The sequence below is a fragment of the Peromyscus eremicus genome, chromosome 22 (genome assembly GCF_949786415.1).
Source record: "Peromyscus eremicus chromosome 22, PerEre_H2_v1, whole genome shotgun sequence".
Classification (NCBI taxonomy): Eukaryota; Metazoa; Chordata; class Mammalia; order Rodentia; family Cricetidae; genus Peromyscus; species Peromyscus eremicus.
Genome location: NC_081437.1, coordinates 5,940,059 through 5,955,727, shown reverse-complemented (window position 1 = coordinate 5,955,727; position 15,669 = coordinate 5,940,059). Strand labels below are relative to the sequence as shown.

The 15,669-nt window shown below is 41.3% G+C and overlaps 1 protein-coding gene across 2 annotated transcripts in view; it reads left to right on the top strand.

Annotated features, from left to right (window-relative positions):
* Positions 1-12,740, top strand: part of Foxn2 (forkhead box N2) — a 51,125-nt gene extending 38,385 nt beyond the window's left edge. For both annotated transcript variants that reach the window (XM_059248395.1, XM_059248396.1), the window contains exons 5-6: positions 6,190-6,258; positions 8,574-12,740. In XM_059248395.1, the coding sequence (XP_059104378.1) occupies positions 6,190-6,258; positions 8,574-9,097 (593 nt within the window). In that variant the 3' untranslated portion in view covers positions 9,098-12,740. The remainder of the gene's footprint in view (positions 1-6,189; positions 6,259-8,573) is intronic.
* The last annotated feature ends 2,929 nt before the right edge of the window (positions 12,741-15,669 follow it).

Sequence of the window (15,669 nt, the reverse complement as noted above, 5' to 3'; positions counted from 1 at the left end):
AGCTGGCCTTTTAACTTGCTGTGTAGTTAAGGATGACCTTGAACTACTGATCCTTCTACTTCCACCTCCAAAGTAGGATGACAGGCATGCACCATGCCAAGTTACGGTGTGCTGAGGATAAAATCCAGGGCTTCATTCATGCTAGGTAAATAATGTACCAACTGAACTAGATTCCCAGCCTTCCTTGGCTCATTTTTTGATTTGGTTGTTTGTTACTTAATTTGTCATGTATTACTGGGAAAGATCCTCTTCATCTTGTAGGCTGTCTTCTTCACTGAGAATCAATTGCTTTATCTGCTGTGTGGACAGAGTTGATAATTTCGAGAGTTCCCATTTGTCGATTGTTGGTCTTGTTTCCTTTGTGACTGGAGTCCTCTTCAGAAAGTCCTTAACTGTGCGTGCATCATAGTTACAAGAACAAATCCAAAAGTTTGTTGTTTCTCTCCTGAACGTACTGATGTTAAAGCATGTTGGCAAACTCCGTACCTCTGAGTAACACCCCAGCCCTCAACTCGTATGTCATGAATTTTCTCCCTGCTCATAATTAATAGGTAGATTAGTACACTGAGGTTTGTAGTGTTGTTGTTTCAATTCTTAACATTTCCATGTCCTTCACAAATGAAAACCTCACAGGAAAGCCTTTGGGTTGTAAGTTATTTTGGCTCTTGGGAGCTTATAAAGCTGAGCTTTGGAGGCATTGTGCTTCCTATGAAAATAGAGAGGGAGAAACCTTTGCAAAGAAATTTAGTGGGTGGGATCAGTTTCTGGTGACCCTCTGCCTCCACTGAAGCCAGTGTCTGTGAGGGTAGATGGGATCTCTCTACCCTTAGGCATTGCTGAGGCACTTCTATGTTTTTGTATCCCAACTAACTTCTGAATCTTACCCTGAAGCTCACGTCATCTGGATTCCGAGACATGCTCTTTGTGAATTCTGAGATTTCTTAGAATCTTTTCTTGCTCTTGTTTCATTCCATCCCAGTTGGATTCCTTCCTGTGGAGACATTCCTTAGTTCCAGCCTGTTTTTCTGTCCTGGCCTGTGATGGCTTGCATGTCATGTCTCTTCTCTGTTGCTCCCAGCAACTTCTTTTATCTCTTGCTTAGGAATATGAGACCTGTTCTCCTAGCACACAGTGAGTTAGGTGAGGAGGGTTGATATTCTAGATTCAAACAGTTCTAGACCTGTTCTGGACTAGAACACACAATTCTCCTGAATTTTAAGAGGCAAAACTGAAGAACCTTTAAAAGTTTAAGGAAGTTTATGTTTAAATTTGGTTGGTATGGGCATGTTTATAAACTGAAAAGTTTGCTCCCCCTCTTTTCCCTTAAATTGTTTCTGGAGAGGTTTGAAAAATAACCAAGTAGATCAAACATTCATCACGAGTTATTATTGAGTTCCCACATCATGCTGGGTACTGTCCAAGGTGCCTTGAGATTTGCAAAGGTCGGATTCGGGCCAACCTGCTCCCAGAAACTTCACCAGGATGTTTAGTGGTAGAATATTTGTTTCACATGCAAAGAGCCCTGGGTTTGATTCCCAGCAACACCCCCCTAAAAAAAAAAGAGGAAGAGAAAAGAGAAATAGTTTAACTGAAGAAGATTGACTTTCAGGATTATGCAGAGGGAGGAGGTAGTGAGTATGAAATTAATCTGGGCAGAAAGGTTTTTTTTAAATCCCTGGCAGAGGCAGGCAGATCTCAGTGAGTTCAGCCAGGTCTAATATAGAGAGACCGTGTCTCAAATAAACAAGAAAAAAGAGAGAAAAGAGTGAGCCTGTGCAGAATGGTGCCCAAGTTCATGCAGTATTCCATCTTCAGAAAGGAACTGATGCTTGAGTTGCTGAGCCTCACAGATTAAGCGAGTTGCTTAATCTCTGAATGAGGGTTCGATGCAGGACATGCAGAGTTAGTTACGGGACAGAGTGCTAGCATTCAGAAAGTTGTCTGGTCATTGCTAGGCCTCTGGCAAGCATACTATGAGTGTGACTGCAGCCTGGGTGTAGGAGAGGACCGTGCAGGTGTGCTTGTTTGTGTCCTGTGGACAAGGCACAGGGAAGCCGAAGCAGCGTGGGAACAGCTGCTTCCAGTGCTCACCACCGTGCCTGCAGCATGATCTCACTCGATCCTTTTGAGATGTTTCTATACCTTAAAAAGTAAACAAACAAGGAGAGTGAAATTTAAAAAGATTTAAGTAGCTTTCTCAAGATCGCACAGCTGGTAAGTGGCATAGCTTGTAGCCTGTGCTCCTTCCTACAAGATGGGATGCTCTGAAGAAGCTGCCAAAGATCTTCAATAGAGGGTAAAATACTAGTTTTGTTTCACACACATCACTTATGCCTCCTTATGTCATCTCTCCCACCATAGAATCACTTTCCTGATCGTGCTCTTTAGCTGCCACTCGACACGTAAGAGCAGAGGTTAGTTATGGGAACTTGAGAAGCTATCATCAGCAAAACTGGGCCAGCACAGTGAAAAGTGCTGCTGAGCACACCAGGACAGAGAAGGAAACAGAAGTGAACTCATCCGGTTACCACCCTTCACTGTCTGTTTTCCTAAAACACTCGGGGCACTACACATAGATATGTAATTTAACAGTTGATGGTCATGTTAAAGGTTAACTACACATCTAGTTACAAGTTTATAGGTGCAGGTTAGCATATTTTTAAATTAAAATGAAGATAAACCAGTAAACTAGATGGATTAAAATATTGGTAATTCTAATGAATTGCTCTTGCTTAAACAATTCTAAGAGGCAGCTTCTCCTTTTGGATAATTTGTAAATGTATGTGTTCATTTTGATAGAGGAGGTAAATTCTTTTATAATTATTACTAAGCTCAGAGCCATTTAAATATGACTGGTTGTTCTTATATTATTTAAGCATGTTAACTGAGAATCAGTCACTAGGAACATGTTTGTTTTGGCTTTTTCAGGGGCTTAAAATTGGTATTCTAGGTTTTGGTTTTGGTTTTTGTTTTTGGTTTTTTTTTGTTTGTTTGTTTTTTTTTTTTTTTTTTTCGAGACAGGGTTTCTCTGTGTAGCTTTGTGCCTCTCCTGGAACTCACTTGGTAGCCCAGGCTGGCCTCGAACTCACAGAGATCCGCCTGGCTCTGCCTCCCGAGTGCTGGGATTAAAGGCGTGCACCACCACCGCCCGGCTTAGGTTTTTTTTTAATTTCTAATAATTTTCCAAGATCAGGAGTAAGGACACATAAATCAAGAGGTAGAAGTTAGCAGTGTGGCCAAAGTGGCTTATGTTTGGAATCTCCTTAGTTGGAAGGCCAGAGCAGGAGGATTGCTGAACAGTTGAAGTTAGCTAGGGCTGTAGAGTAGTACTGTTTCAAAAAACATAAAGAAGGAAGGGGAATAGAGGAAGGAAATGAACTGTTTGGATGGATCGCTATTCGACCCAGTTATGAAATCAGTAGTGTGATTTTTCTTACAGAGTGCTTGCTGCCCTTGCGAGGATCCAAGCTTTCCATCACCCAAGCTCACAGTTGCCAGAAACTCCAGCTCTAAGGATCCAACACCTCTGCTAGCCTCAGCAGGCACCTTGAATACATGTGCATACATAAATCAAAAATCTTTTTAAAAAGGAATACAAATATACACTAACTTTAAATGAGAAGCGTTTTTGGGTGTTTTAGTCATAGGTGATAAAAATCTCTAATTTTCCTTGTTAGATTCTCTCTCACTATCACACCCCCCCCCCTTAAATAAAATTGGGAACAAGATTAAATCCTCTTTTATGGAGAGAAGAGTTATTTATGGAATAGTAGTCTTGTGAAGTTGTGAGTTGTGTCAGGACACTTGGCTGGGCACGAGTGGGGTTCAAGATCCAGCCCACCCACCACTCTCTTAGCTGTTGTCCACAGTTGGGGACATTCACTTGGAGAACTGCTTGCCCTTGTCCAGGTCACAGTATGACAGCATGTAGGAGCTGCGGTTTTTTGGTTTTTTGGTGTTTTTTTTTTTTTTTTTTTTTTTTCAAAAGCGTGATGGACTCTTTCAAATTGTCTCAAGTCTCAAGAGGTAGGAATTGGAGACCTCTGTATGTCCAGCCTCTCTGTTGTGATCATGACTTATCAGTTCACATTCTGAGCTTTTTCCTTTGGACATTCCCCGACCTCCCTGAGCCCTTCATCCAACCGTTACCTTTTCTGCTTTTTCTCCTTCATACTTATCACTGCCTTAATGTTCTAATTGTTTCTTTATATTCTGAGAGATGACAGTTTCTTTTTTATGCTATGTTTTCAGTCTGGAATAATGTTAGGCTCACAGTAGGGCATTCAACTTACTGGATGAATAACAGAATGGAGACTACATTGTATTCTGATTATTTTCTACAATTTCCACTGTAATCCTAGATGCTTACTAAATATTAAGGAGGAGTGCTAGACCTTGAACACTTGCATTCCAGAGGCTCATTGCTGAAATACAAATCCCACCTGATTTTTTTTTGTATTTATTTATTTATTATGTATACAGTATTCTGCCTGCATGTATGCCTGCATGACAGAAGAGGGAACCAGATCTCATTAGAGATGGTTGTGAGCCACCATGTGGTTGCTGGGAATTGAACTCAGAACCTCTGGAAGAGCAGCCAGTGCTCTTAACCTCTGAGCCATCTCTCCAGTCGCCATCCCACCTGATTTTTAGGGAGCCCTTCTGTTTATTTTATTTTTTTTTTTAAATAAGGTCTTTGTGTGAGATAAGCCAGGCTGACCTAGAACTCATTTTTTTCTGCCTTTGGAATGCTGGAATTAGAGGCAAATGCTGTAGTGTCTGACGTGTGAGATATGCATGAACTTGTTATTAAAACCCAAGGTGGTGATATAGGCCAGGTCTCATGGTTCATGTCTTTAATCCTCAGTGCTCAGGAAGTTGAGGCTGGAGGAACGCTAGTTCACGGCCAGCCTGGGATGTATAGACTTGTCTCCCCAAACAAGTAACAGCAAACCCCAGTAACATTGCCTACCCTGAGAGCATTTGCAGTCGTGTTGGGAGTACATAAGTCAGCATCTTCAAGGTTCATTGTCTGTAGTAATGGAAAGTAAGTTAAAGCACGTAAATTGGAAAACTTTGAAGTATAAATGTTTCCAATTTTAAGATACAGTGAATGGAAACTTCATATCTAGATCTTCTTTTATCTTTTAAGCTTAAGTTTATATTCATTGCTTGCACCATTTTATTTGTTTCTTCAAATAGTTATTTGGACTACTATCAACAAGAGGAAGAAAACGTACGTGTGTAGATGTGACAGCCTGGTGGCTTTATCTGAAGTAGAGTCTTGTAGTCACCACATGTGTTTGTATGTGGTGTATATTCATAGGCACGGAGAACAGCTTGTACAAGTTGCTTCTCTGCTTACCACGTGGGGTCCTGTGATGTGACTCAGATTGTCAGTCTTGGCAGCAAGCACCTTTACCTTCTAAGCTGTCTCCAGGTCCTATTTATGCATTTTTGAGACAAGGTTTCTCATTGTATCCCTGTTCTTGTGCCCCTGTTAGAATACCCAGCTTGAGGTCATTCTCTAAACCCTGTGTAGAGGCATGCATGCATACATCCTAATTCTAAACTCCAGAGGCAGAGGATCAGGATTCTTAGGCTAGCCTATGTGATATAGTGAGGTCCTGTCTCCAAACAGACAGACAATGTATAATGCTGGGGCTGGGAGAAAGAGAGAGCTCAGTCTGCAAGGTACTTTCTTAAAAGGACAGGAGCCTGAGCCCCAGAACCCATGGGAAAAAGCCAGGCGCTTGTAATTCAGGTTCTAGGGAGGTGGAAGTGGGGTGACTGGGGTTGCCTTACCAATTGGGCTAGCCTACTTAGCAAGTTCCAGACCAATGAGATAGTTTGGGGGTGGGGGGATATTTTTTGAGACACTTGTGAACAGCCTCTGCAGGCATCAGACACACAAGTGTTGGACAGACATACGTGTAGGCAAAACACTAATACACATTAAATGAAATACTTGTTCAAAAATTATTGACAAGAACTGTTTTGTTTTTTGCTTGTGAGCCTAGCCTTTAACTGCTGATCCATCTCTCCAGCCCCAGGTTGGTTTTGGACTCACAGGGATCTGCCTCTGCTTCCTGAATGCTGGGATTGAAGGTTTATGTCATGACTTCAGGCCACTTTAGTCCTACTGCTGACATCTTTGACATTAATGCTGCCCCTCTTCTCTCTTTTCAGAATCTGATATTGATGCTGCCACTGCAATGATACTTTTAAATACTTCAATAGAACAAGAGATTTTAGAATGTAAGCAACCATCCTTTTCTTTTAAAATCAATTTTACAAGTGTCTTTTCAAACTAATGCTTTTAAAATACAAGATGACTAAATGTCATAGCAGAATTACTTCTTTTCTACTAAATTGTGTTTTAATCTGAATGATTCAGTTTCTGTTGTATTATTGTATTAACATTTATATAATCATTTGAAAACAATGAAGTTAATGCTGTGGGAGATTTTTGTGTTGATCAAGAAATGGAGGGGGGAAATGCTTTTCAGAAGTAAGCTTGAGAGGCTAAAAATAAAGATGAAAGCTACAAAGACTCCATGGGAAAGATATTTACCATTTGGGCTGGGCGATGGCTCTGGGTAAACATGATTGCCACCAAATCTGATCTTAGTTCAGTTCCTGGGACCTGTGTGGTAGAAGGGGAGAACTAATCCTCAGGGCTTGTCCTCTGGCTTCACACACAGGCCCGAGTGAACATACACAGACAAAGACACAAAATAATTTTTTTAATAAATTTTTTTTATTAAGAGATTTTTTTTATTCATTTTACATACTAGCCAAAGATTCCCCTGGCCTCCCTCCTCCCGCCCCCCAGCCTTCCCCCTAACCCACCCCCCCATTCCCACCTCCTCCAAGGCAAGGTCTCCCATGGGGAGTCAGCAGAGCCTGGTACATTCAGCTGAGGCAGGTCCAAGCCCCTCCTCCCTACACCAAGGCTGAGCAAAGTGTCTCACCATGGGCACTAGGTTTCAGAAATCCAGCTCATGCACTAGGGACAGGTTCTGATCCCACTGCCTGGGGGCCCCTATACAGTTCAAGACAAACCACTGTCTCGCCTGTCCAGAGGGCCCAGTCCAGTTCCACAGTTCATGTGTCTCCACTAGTTTGGATAGTGACGCAAAATACTTTTTGAAGGATATTTAGAGTTTGGAATAGGAAAAGTGCTAAGATGTAAATTGCAAAGGAAACTTGTGTGAGGAAAAGATGGACAGAATTCATTAAAATTGTTTGACTGATGAGTGTAATCCCAGCACTGGGAAGTAGAGCAAGAAGACCAGGAGTTCAGGATCACCCTTGACTAGATAGCAAATTGATATCAGCCTGGGATACATACGACCTTGTCTCCAAACAATGAAATAAAAAAGAGGCTAGGAGGCTGGGGACTTCAGCATGTGTTAGAAGGCTTGTCTAACATGCAAGGCCCTGGGCAAGTTTGACTTCAAGCAACCAAAATAAATAAATAAATAAATAAGAGTAGTAGTGCAGAATAGTGGAAGAATTTTTTAACTGTGTATAATAGATAAAAGATTAATATCATGTCTGTAAAAGGCCCAACAAGTAAGAAATGAACAGACAGGACCCAGCACCACACTGGTCTGCCTGCCATTTAGGTCCGGGTCTGTGTGGAAGAGGAAGCAGAGGGATTGAGCCAGAGGTAGTGGAAAGGTGTGTTTTCTGGACAGCAGTACAGATGTGGACATGAACTTACAGAGACTGGCAGTGTGCAACTTAATTTTTTCTTATGGGATTTGTTTGGTTTAGTTAGTCTGTTTTGATTTTCAGTTTTTTGTGTTTTGTTTTTATTCTTTGAGAGAAAGAATATAAGGCCGTGTGGGTAGGTGGGTGGAAAGGAGTTAAGAGAGAGGAAAGAATGTGAGAGAAGTATATTGTTAGTTACTAAAAATATTTAAGTAACATTTTAAAGTAAAGCAGAACAGTCAGCAAAATATATGAAAGTTACTCTCAAAAGGAGAAATATGGGGAGATGTAAAGTAAGTTTCAGATACTGCCCTTAGTTTAGGAAACAAAAAATGTAAATGATGACTAGTGTAGTATGAAAGTGGGTTTTTTCATACACTGTTGGTTAATTGTTACAGCCCCCAGGGGTGATTTGAGTATACTTGAATTTAAAATACACTTACCTTTTTATTCAGCCCTTATATTTCTTACCATCCCTCCTAGAAAGTGTGAGTGTGAGTGTGAGAATGTGTGAAGGGTATCCACCAGATTTCATTGCTGCAGCGTTACTGGACACAAGTACAAACTTGGGAACAATGTAAATACCCACCAGGAAATTGTCAAGCAGTGGTGCAGTCATCTTGAGACATTCTTTGCAAATAGTACAAAGTAACATTTATGTTCCATGAAAGTCAGGCTATCTTCCAAATGGTTTTTAAATGTTTCAGATTAATGCCTGTAGATAGAATAATATATGGGGAAAATCCTACAAAACTACTAACTGCGAGCTCTTATTACTCAAAAGTGGGAGTTTTGGGGGGTCTGTTTTTGCAGTCAAATCCTCTGACTTGCTGATACAAGTTCTGTTTCCGCAGGCGAGAAGCCTCTGCCTCTGAAAAGCTCGCTGCAGAAGAAGAGGGCCTACAGCAGCGCCTTCAGTGGCCCCAGTGCTGGGGGACTGCAGGAGAGCCACTCGGCAGCCGCCGGCATCGACCCCAAAGCAGACCACAACTACAGTGCCAGCGGCATGGCCGCTCAGCGCTGCGCATCCAGGGCCAGCGTGTCTTCCCTGTCCTCTGTGGAGGAGGTGTTGGAGTTCATCCCAAAGAGTAGCCATGGGGGAAGTGATGGCAGCGAGGGTTTCCACAGTGAGGAAGACACCGATGCCGACGACGAGGACGATCCTCTGGGAGACAGTGGCTATGCACCACAGGCTCCTGAGGACGGTGCTCCGAAAGGACAGCCGGGCACAAAGATACGAAAACAGTCCTGTCAAGAAATTGATGAGGAGCTCAAAGAAGCAGCAGGGTCGCTGCTCCACCTGGCTGGAATCCGTACCTGCCTTGGTTCCCTCATAAGTACTGCGAAGGCACAAAGTCAAAAACACCGGAAGAAGTAGAAATACTTAGTAGTGTGAAGTTACTTTAGAGTGTGGCAATACTCTTCTACTTAGCTCTTTACAAGGGATGTCAGAGCCATAGCGGACCTCTTTAGCTTGAGGGTTGGGGAGGAGTGCCACTTGTTGCTTTCTAAATATTTTTTGGTTGCTTTTCTTTTTTGTTTTGTAAAATTAAACAAAAAATTGCTCTTAGGATCATGCCTAATTGTAAATCTGATATAAAGGCCCCAAAACATAATTTCTGTGAATAAGCGTCTCCCAGATTTGGAAAATTTTTGTATAAGAAAATTCTCAGCCTCTGTCTTAAAACTTGTAGGGGGAAAAAAAATCAATCTCTTTTGTTAATTGGTCAAAAATATAAGAATTGGTAACTCAGTATTTCATTTTTCTTCCCATTCTGTAATTAAATGTAGTTACTTATGTAGCTAAGCATATGCTGGCATCTTTCTTATGTGCTTCTCTCTTGACACAATCCAGAGATGAAATGTGTATCTTTTGTCTTATGCTTGTTTTAAGTTATTCTTTTTGCAGCATGAGCATGGCCAAATATAAATGGGAAAGACCCTAGATGCCTAGAAGTTTCTCTGGTTTGTAGAGAATCCAGTCCTAAGATTTAGGAAAGGCCATTTGGGGGTGTGGCTCATCTCAAGACTCCAATTCCTATTGCAATAGTATCTTTGAAATGTTTTTACCTCACAGTTAATGCATAGCATCCCTGGGGCCTTTACCCTTTTCTGGAGTACTTTGCAAGTGTGTTTAAGTTTTAGCTGCTAGCTGTCTTTGTTAAGTAAAAATCGTCCAGCAAGAGGATACAGCCAGAGAGTGTCGTGGGATAACATCCATCTTTACACACTTTCACAGAGAGAGAATCTTGTGTTTGCTTTCTAAACATAGTGTAATGAAATACTGTGAAGCTAGGTCATTGAGGGCAAAACTTTCCAAGCTTTGTATAAATTAAAATTATATGTATAATGAATTAGATTTAAAAAACTTGATAGGAAACTGTAGAGATAAATATCTTCAGGGATTTCAAAATATGTATAAAAATTAGGTCTTACACAAAACTTTTTGAGAGGCAATGTAATACCTATATGTGCCATTAATCTATGCTAAAAGATTTTATATTACTATTCCAAAAGTGCATTGGCTAAGGTATTTTAAGTATTTGAACAAAACTGCTTCTATGAGACAGTTTTCATATCACGTACAGTTTGACTATAGTATTCAGAACAGGGATACTAATACTGTAACTCACAAATATATTTTTTTATAGTGGTGGGAGAAACTTTGGGAAAGTTGAGTCTTATTTCATGATACATCCTGTATCCCAGACAGTGACTTCTTTGCAATTTTCTCATTTATATGCATATATACACTTGCTGTATGCACACATACACAGGCTCAGGTTAGTTTCTTGCTTTCAAGTGTTTTTATGACTATAAAGCATTTTCTTAGATTTTTTTTAAGAGACAAATGTTTTAATTTTTACTTATAAATTTTATTTTGGCAACACTGTCAAAGGAGAAGAAAAACTATGGCATGTTTCTTAATTGACCATACTTCAAGCTATAACAGCATTGGTACACTCCTGTGTCCATGTTAGCTGTGATTAAATCTGGATAGCCGCATTAAATGGAATTAATGGAATGGGTGCTACTAAAATACAGACTTTTTCTCTTTCATTCATAATGCAGGATGAAGAATTTGAAGTTTTTCTAACTCATAAACGTTCTCTCTCCAACAAAGAGCTAAGTGAAGTTAGTCTTTTACTGTGGTGAATAAAACACCAAATAAAAGTGGTTTTAACATGGTGTAAATCATAGAGAGGTTACAAAGGTTGGTTGAATAGCACAATATTTTGAAGCTAATCACCACGGCCCTCTGGATTGGCCTTGCAGCGTCCAGGATCCAGTTCATTGCATTCTGTTCTGAAATTGGCTACCACAAGTGTTTCTCTAAGTTGCTGTCCGTTAGCTGTTGTGTAAGTAGAGGAAATGATCTGAAGTAGGAGGAAAGAGTTCCTCTAAGCTCTAAGAGACCTCTTCAGAATGCCTGTCAGGCAGTAACTTGAGTTCCTTGATTTCCTTTCCCTCTTCAGTGGACCCTTACTTAAAGCTATAGCCATTAGCAAGGGTAACACCTGCCTGTGCACCAACAGCAGAGTTCCCTAACAGTTTGCACTTAGTTCTGGTGTGGAATTCACTGTCTCCCTTTCCACGTGCTGTTGTGTCCAGGCATCCATCTCAAGGGGAGAGCCTTCTTCATTCTGGCCCCTTGTGATGTTCTCGGGGATCACACTCCTGCTTGGAGTGCTCAGATGGAGCTAGAAGCTTCCAGTTAAGGAAGTCATTCTGAACCTCGCGGACTGGAAATTCCCAATAATGAACACACTGTGTAATAAACACGACCTAGAATCCAGGGACAACAACGTGTTTCAACATACTAAACTTGTTTTAGCTAAGGTATACTTTGTCTTCAATCAAAAGAAGAATTTTGTTGCCACCAGTTCCAGTTTTAAAGGATCCCTAGGAAAAGCTGTGTCTTGGCACTGTTATCTTTATTTTCTACATCGCCAAGAGAATCAGTGTTTCTTGAATAATCTTTGAGATTTGTTTGTGCAATATCTTACTAAATTAGTTGATCTTTTGCTTTTTCATTGAGAGTGAAAACATTGCCTAGATGGGTAGAAAAGCAAGGGGTGTGTCATCCCCTTCCTGCCTGGGACCCTTGCCTGTTCTCAGACCAGCATGACCTCTCCTAACGTAGATTCCTTTGTGTATTGTGAAGTTCAGCATATGTGTGAGGTTTTTTTTTCTTCACTGTTTTCTGAGGCATTTGTGAAGGGTTCATACTAGATGGTCAGTTAAATGCACATTAGCACAGTTCAAAGCTAGAGCCAGTGTTAAGGGAATGTCTGTGTCTTTGTAGACTGGGAGTCCTTTCGTATCAGCTCGGGCTGCAGGTGGGAGTGTTCCACAAAGCCGCAAGACTGTTACCCAAAATACAAGTCTACTTAACACCCTGCGAAAACTAGCATTTTCTAAAGCGACTTCTGATGCTTTCCGGTTTACATATGTGTCATAGGGTTTGGTTTTTTTTTTTTTTTTCTTCTTAAAGTTTACTCCAGTGTGTTAATGATGTAGTCAAATATTTATTGAAAGGCAAAATAGAGTATTTTAATGTTATACCTGCCATTTTTCAAGAACATTCTTTGCATCTAACTGCCAGTGCCATTGTCAAACTTGTTTTCAAAATTGTACCTTTTTATTAAACAAAGTGCTACATTTTTAAAGTATTATGTTGCCATCATATAGTGTATAAAATGTATAATTGCCAATTCATTGTAACTTATTTATTTTTAAACAAAAGTATAAGAATACTTTTTGATTAAAGAAATGTGTTATTAAATTGTTTCATCTTTTCTGGTAAAGCATAAAAACTTGTGAGTTTAACTGCCAGTAGATGACCAGCCATAAGTGAACCACTTCTCACTTGCCACTCTTTGCTCATAGTAAGACAACTTACAAATGTTTAGTTTTTGTATCTAATCTCTGACTATTAAAATGTTTATAAAGTTTATTTTTACCAAAGAGATGCAATTCATTATGATAAAGTTGCAGAGTAAATGTCGTTTTGTAACATTTTTTGTGCTTTTGCTGTTCTTTTATTTGAAGGGTGGTGTAAGTGAAACTTTGCATTCAAACGTTTTTAAAATATTTTAATTTTTAAAGGAACTTTTTCTCTGTGTGTGTGTGTGTGTGTGTGTGTGTGTGTGTGTGTGTGAAATTACTGATGCTCGTGTGAGGGTGTAGGGAAACTGGAGTCTTGTGTAATTAATTCAGAATGGATGTAGCCACTTTGAAAAGCAATATGGCCATTTCTCAAGAAATTTAAAATTTAATAAAATCAGTTTTGTACTTCTAAGTAAATAATCAAAAATAATTGAAAGGCGTTTCTTAAGATATTTGTACAGCCATGATGGAGATGAAGGATGTCCATCACTAGCCTGACCAATTCCATTTTGCCCTTCTCTGGTTCTTTACTTACTGCCCCCTCCCCAGTTACTCTTAGTTCAGCTTGACAGATGTCTTCATGGCCAGGGACTCACCAAGCCTAACAGGACAGATCACCCCCGATGGGAACAATCACCCCGCCTGCTGCCCTCAGAGCAAGACTGTCCAATGAAAATGGCTCCATTCAGTGATGACAGTGATACCAGCTTTCCAGAACCCTTTGCAGAACCAGACCCGAGGTGATGAGTTGGACCACTATTCCACCGGGATGCTGGCTCCACCCTCCTTTGTCTCTCCTACAAAAATGAGCATCCGTTAGCACCTTGAAGACGTTTGGGCTGTCACGAAGCCCTTGCCCTGGTTTTCCTACATTGTGCCTGTCACTGCTACTCCTTGCTGCTGAGTCCTGGAAATGTGACTCATTACAACTGGGGGAAAACTTAAGGAAGTCATGCTAAGTTGAATATACGAGCTACAACATAAAATACTGAATAACTCCGCCTTGATGTACCTGTAGGAATAAAACCAATAGAGACAAAGTAGGAGCTTGGAGAGGGTAGGGGGTGGAATTGTTTAATATACATAGAGTTTGAGTTTTGCAAAGTGAGGATAGTTTTGGAGGTTGGTTACCCAACACTGAATGTTCCTAACACTACTGAATAATACTATTTAAAATGGCCAAATTACATTTGTAATTTGTACATTTCACATAAATTTTACATACATTTTTACCATAATTCAAGTTTTGTTTTGTTTTTATGCAATAGTAAGCCTTGAAAAGACATGGAGGGAAAATAAATGCATCTTACTAAGTAAAAGAAACCAATGTGGAGCCGAGCAGTGGTGGCGCACGCCTTTAATCCCAGCACTCGGGAGACAGAGCCAGGCGGATCTCTGTGAGTTCGAGGCCAGCCTGGACTACCAAGTGAGTTCCAGGAAAGGCGCAAAGCTAAACAGAGAAACCCTGTCTCAGGGAAAAAAAACAAAAAAAAACAAAAAAAAAAACAATGTGGGCCATACAGTGGTGGCACATGCCTTTCATCCCAGCACTTAGGAGGCAGAGGCAGGTGAATCTCTGTGAGTCCAAGGCCAGCCTGGTCTACAGAGTAAGTTCCAGGACAGCCAGGGCTACACAAAAAAAACCCTGTCTTGAAAAAACCAATCTGGAAAGGTGAATGCTGTGATTCCAACAACCTGACATTCTGGGAAAAGCAAAACCATGGAGATGGTGGTAAGATCAGTGGTTGAAGGACAGGAGTATAAGTAAGTATCCAGTGAGTCCATCTGATAGAAACAGCCAGTAAACTCATCAGTGAGGGTAAGGGACAATCTATTCCAAGACTTCCAAATGAACTATGACTACTCCACCCCAGGGGAACGGAAGCAGAGCTTCAAGTTTCCTAAGTGGGCTATACTCAAATCACATTTTCCCCAAGCCTTTACTGGGCAAGTGATGGGGACTGGGGGGAGCAGGGACATTCACAGTATAGAACTCTGCTTCAGACAGGCCGTATAGACCCACCTCAACAGCCACAACCGCATTCACAGCACTGACAGTTGATAGGATGTGATATTTTATTTCTGCACCCCAATAAAGCTTATCTGGGGATCAGAAGAAAAAGCCAGCCAATATATTAAATATAGAAGTCAGGCAGTGGTAGCACACACCTTTAATCCTAGCATTCAAGAGGCAGAGATTCATCTGGATCTCTCTGAGTTCAAGGCCACACTGGGAACAGGCCTAGGCATGGTGACACACGCCATTAATCCCAGCACTAGTTAACCATAGAGGCCTGGAGGTCTGTACAGACAGACAGGACATGATAGAGCTGGGTGAAAAGAAGTGATGTAGCTGGGCAGAGAGAGGAAGCAAGATGGCAGGGCACAGAAAGGTATATAGGTGTGAGTATACAGGAAGTAGCTCTCTCTGGAGGCTGAGGAGTTGGTAAGGTGAGGTTGGCTGTGGCTTGTCCTATTCCTCCAATCTCTCAGTTTTCACCCCAAGATCTGGCTCTGGGTTTTTTTTTTTTTTATTAATAAGACTGGTTAGCAATTCGTGTTACATTTGGCGCTCAACGTTTGTGGCACAAATTCATGAAAAAGCCACTTGCCTCTGGCATTGCAGTCCCCAGCTCAGGCCCGCCCAAGCTGCACGAGGCCAGTTGTGGTGGTGCACACCTGCAGGATTTGCTGAAGGAGGCAGAGACAGGAGGATCCCAAATTCAAGGCCAGCCTTGGAGGCTTGCTGAGGAGAAGCTGCAGCTGGGACCAGGCCACAAACAGTGGTGGCGGGACCATGGCATTGGCAGCTGCTGCTCTGAATTACCAGCTGCTTCTCATCGTGTTGGTGACTGCGGTGATGCTGCTACAGGGGATGAAGGGTTTACTGCTGCTTGTTCAGAGAACAATTGCCAGGACCATCGTGTTACAAGAAAGCATTGGCAAAGGTAAGGTTGGTTTGGAGAAGTTTAGTGAGGCAAGTGGCAGAGGGAAGAAGTGGCTGTGAAGACATTCTCTTCTAGGGAAGAACGTTCGTGGTTCCGAGAGGCAGAGATTTGT